Consider the following 4397-nt stretch of genomic DNA (forward strand, 5'->3'; position numbering starts at 1 on the left):
CATAGAGGGGGGCCCTAGCATAGTGTTGTTATTATCTCAGGTGTATATCCAAACATTAATTTTGTTTTATATTTCTTCTTTAACTCTTTTTTAAAACGAGGGAAGCCCCTCTCATTACTCTACCTTCTCCACCTTGTGCTCCGGCTGCAGCAGCAGCAGCAACTGCTGGTACTGCTGCTGCTGCAACTGCTGCTGCAGCAGCTGCTGCTGCTGCTGTTCCTTCTTGTCCTGACCCCACACCTAAGGGGCCCCCCTGGGGCCTGCAGTCGATGCTTCGCGGGTTGCTGAGGGGCCCCCTGGCCGCTGCTAGGGGCCCCCCAGTTGCTCTGAGGTTGCAGCATTGGTTGCACAGCAACAGCAGCAGCAACAGCAGCAGCAGCAGCAACTGCTGCTGCTGCTGCGGAAGGCCTCCATCCACACTGCTGGCTCTTCGCCACGATGTCCGGGGCTTTGCTGCTGCTGCAGCTGCAGCAACAGAACAGGCTGCTGCAGCTGCGACCCCTCCAGCTGCTACTAATAATCCGGCGACCTGCAGCAGCAGCAGCAACAGCAGCAGTCCCAGTAGCAGCAACAACAGCAGCGTCATTAGCAGCAGCATTGGCAGTGACGGCAGCAGCAGCAAAACCAGCAGCAGCAGCGTCATCAACAGCAGCGTCATCAGCAGCAGCATAAGCAGCAACAGCAGCAGTAGCAGCAGCAGCAGCAGCAGCAGCATGATTAAGAGCAGCAGCAGCGTGGATATGCGTGCGGTGTATCGGCACCACTGGGCTGTACCTGTTGTTGGTTTCGACGCGCGTCTTGTGCTGCCCGTTTATTCTTTTGAGGCTTGGGAGGGCGAGGAGAAGGAGCCGATAGAATTCATAGGCAAGCCTTTGCTGCTGCTGCTGCTGCTGCTGCTGCTGCCGTTAATGCTGCTGCTGCTGCTGCTGTTAGTGGTGCTGTTGCTGTTTCTGCTGCCGCTGCTGCTGCTGTTGCTGCAGCTGCAGTTGTGGATGCTTGTTTTCATCAGTTCTTTTTGCTGCTGCTGCTGCTGCTGCTGCTCTCCTTCTGCTGCTGCTGCTCCTACTGCTGCTGCTGCTCCTACTGCTGCTTCTGCTGCTGCTGATACTGCTGCTGCTGCTGCTGCTGCTGCGTTTGCTTCAGAGGTTCCCAGGGAGGTGTTTGGGCAGGCGCTGCGGCCGGACATATTACATCAGGTTTGTGTTTGTTTATTTATTTGTTTGTTTTGTTTGTTTATTTGTTTTATAATATTATAATTATAATTCTTCTTTTTATTGTGAGTTGCATTTTTATTATTTATGCTCTGTCTTCGTGGTTGTCTTGATGTGCGTTTGGTGTTGCTTTTTGTTTGTTGTTGGCTGTACTTTAGGGTTAAGGGTTTAGGGTTTAGGGTTTAGGGTTTAGGGTTTGCGGTTTGTTGCGTCTTCGCCTTTGTGATTTGCGTGTTTGTTTGTTTTTTCTATACTGCTGCTGCTGGTGCTGCTTCCGCAGCACTTTATATTTTTTGTGTGTCTACATGCTTTGCTGCTGCTGCTGTTGCTGTTGCTGCTGCTGCTGCTGCTGCTGCTGCTCTTACCCTTATTGGTACCCCTGCTGCTGCTTCTGCTGCTGCTGCTGCTGCTGCTGCTGCCCCACTCCTACCATTACAACTGCAACTACTACCACTGTTGCTGCTTTTGCTGCTTTTGCTGCTGCTTTTGCTGCTGCTGCTGTTGAATTTTCAGGTGTATTGGCACCTGCGTCGTGCTGCAGCAGGTTGGACAGAGCGTCTGCAGCTGTACAAATGGGACTGGCCTGGCAGCAGCAAAAAGCAAAGACCTCAAACAATTAAAACGGGCAGAGCCCGCATGGGTTGGCGTAAAGCATGCGGCAAATATTTAGGTGTACAGACACATCCTCTCAGGCCACATGATCAGTCTAACAAATGCAATAAACGCTGTACGCACCTCTACTCATTTATTGACCCTTTTAAGCCCTTTTAAACCCTTTTAAACCCTTTTAAACCCTTGTAAACCCTTGTAAACCCTTATAAACCCTCATACACCCTTTTAAACCCTTGTAAACCCTTGTAAACCCTTGTAAACCCTTATAATTAACCCTTATAAACCCTTGTAAACCCTCATACACCCTAGTAAACCCTAATAAACCCTAACAAGCCCTTATAAACCCTTAGAAATCCTTAGAAACCCTTGTGAACCCTTATTAACCGTTATTAACCCTGATAAACCCTTATTAACCCTTTTAAACCCTTATAAACCATTGTAAACCCTGGTAAGTAGGGACACGTGGTTTAGGGTTTACAGTTTAAGGTCTACAGTTTATTGTTTATTGTTTAGGCTTTGTGGTTTTAGGGTTTAGGGTTTAGGGTTTAGGGTTTGTGTGCAGTATTGCTGCGCGGTTTGGAGCAAGCCTTATCTGCGAAGTTTGCCCAGGAGCAAATTATCATCGTTCGGCATTTAAATGCGTCGACGCACAAAACAAATAAATGCGTCAAGCATCTACGCAGACTGCTAGGTAGAAGCTGCTGCTGCTGCTGCTGCTGCTGCTGCTGCTGCTGTGGGTGTTGGTGGTGGTGGTGGTGCTGCTGCTGTTGTGGGTGTTGGTGGTGGTGGTGGTGGTGCTGCTGCTGTGGGTGTTGGTGGTGGTGCTGCTGTGGGTGCTGCTGTGGGTGCTGCTGCTGCTGCTGTGGGTAGTGCTGCTGCTGCTGCTGCTGCTGCTGCTGCTGTGGTTAGTGCTGCTGCTGCTGTTTTTGCTGCCGGTATAATACCAACAATATAATTAAAACAAAAAGCCAGCATCAACAAAAACATCAATAAAGACAACAATATAACAATAACAAAACAATAATAAGAGTAATATTAATATAATAATAATAATAATAATAATATAGTTATAATAACATAATAATAATAATAATAATATAATTATATTTATTGTGCAGGTGCAAATTGCCCCAGCGCTTTGTTGGTTGCGGAGGGCTTCGAAGATATCAACGAAAATTTGCGCTGGGCCACGGCCCACATTACGGGTGTAAAAAGAACAAACTGCGCTGTAAACCCTAAACCCTAAACCCTAAACCCTAAACCTTAAAGCTTTAAGTTTTTAGCCTACTCCTTAGCGCCGGAACCCTAAACCCTAAACCCTAAACCGTGAAGGTGAAACCCTGGAGATCTAAGCCACAGGCAATATACCCTAAACCCTAAACCTTAAACCCTAAACCCTAAAGCCTGAACCCTAAACCCTAAACCTTAAACCCGAAGCTCTAAGCCGCAGGCAATGTGTCATAAACCCTAAACCCTAAACCCTAAACCCTAAATCAGCTTGTAGACCTTTGTCCGATTGTTCTCTGTAGCTGCTATTGCTGCTGTTGCTGTTGCTGCTGCTGCTGCTGTTGTTGTATAGGGTTTGAATGCATATATGTTGCTGAAGCACCGGATGGTGATATTTACCCTGAAGGCGCTGCAGCAGCTGCTGTTCCTGCTGCAGCAGGAGCAGCAAAAGAGGCTGCCCCGCTATGCTACACCTGATGCACTGCCTGCTGCTGCACCACCTCCTGTTGAGGGTTGGGCAGACGAATGGCTGATGATCAAAGCCAGAGAAAGAAACGCCAAGTTCGATAGGGTATGCTCGGACGAGGGTTTAGGGTTTAGGGTTTAGGGTTTAGGGGTTTGCGTTTAGGGTTTAGGGTTTTGGAAGCAGGGTTTAGGGTTTAGGGTTTAGGGTTTTGGGTTTTGGAAGCAGAGTTTAGGGTTTAGTGTTTAGGGTTTAGGGGTTTGCGTTTAGGGTCTAGGGGATGGGGGATAAGGCTGAGGGATTCGGGATCAGGGTTTAGGGTTTAGGGTTTAGGGTTTAGGGTTTAGGGTTTAGGGTTTTTTGCCGCAGCAACGAATCCGTGAACTGGCCTCCAAATGGGTTTGGTCCAGCGAAACCAAAGGCCTCTTGGTGAGGGTTTAGGGTTTAGGGTTTAGGGTTTAGGATTAAGAGTTCAAGGTTTAATATTTAGGGTGTATAATTAGGGTTTAGAGTTTTATGCGCTGCCATACCACTTCCTCTGCCGCTTTGCCTTCACCCATACACTCCTCTTTAGGGTTTAGGGTTTAGGGTTTAGGGTTTAGGGTTTAGGGTTTGTGCTGCAGAAAGTGCCTCGCTTTGATCCTTTAAGCGGTTTTCGGGTTGGCCGATTTTCATCTCAAGAGGCGCCGCTGCCAGGCAGCAAATATGACAACATCTACTTAGTAAGGGTTTAGGGTTTAGGGTTTAGGGTTTTAGGTTTAGGGTTTAGCGCCTAGGGTTTAGGGTTTTAGGTTTAGGGGTTAGGGTTTAAAGCTTAGGGTTTAGGGTTTAGGGTTTAGGGTTTAGGGTTTAGGGTTTAGGGTTTAGGGTTTAGGGTTTAGGGT

General features: G+C 47.9%; 1 protein-coding gene across 1 annotated transcript in view; it reads left to right on the top strand.

Annotated features, from left to right (window-relative positions):
- Window positions 1-269: 269 nt before the first annotated feature.
- The window catches only part of EAH_00008000 (50S ribosomal protein L4, putative), a gene marked incomplete at both ends in the record, with an annotated part of 4896 nt that continues 768 nt past the window's right edge, over window positions 270-4397 (top strand). The window contains 7 exons of the mRNA XM_013395762.1: window positions 270-744; window positions 1144-1196; window positions 1725-1851; window positions 2386-2447; window positions 3403-3621; window positions 3883-3942; window positions 4137-4235. Coding sequence (XP_013251216.1) covers window positions 270-744; window positions 1144-1196; window positions 1725-1851; window positions 2386-2447; window positions 3403-3621; window positions 3883-3942; window positions 4137-4235 — 1095 coding nt within the window. The remainder of the gene's footprint in view (window positions 745-1143; window positions 1197-1724; window positions 1852-2385; window positions 2448-3402; window positions 3622-3882; window positions 3943-4136; window positions 4236-4397) is intronic.

This window comes from Eimeria acervulina, genomic scaffold (genome assembly GCF_000499425.1).
Source record: "Eimeria acervulina Houghton genomic scaffold, Eah_scaff37, whole genome shotgun sequence".
Lineage (NCBI taxonomy): Eukaryota > Apicomplexa > Conoidasida > Eucoccidiorida > Eimeriidae > Eimeria > Eimeria acervulina.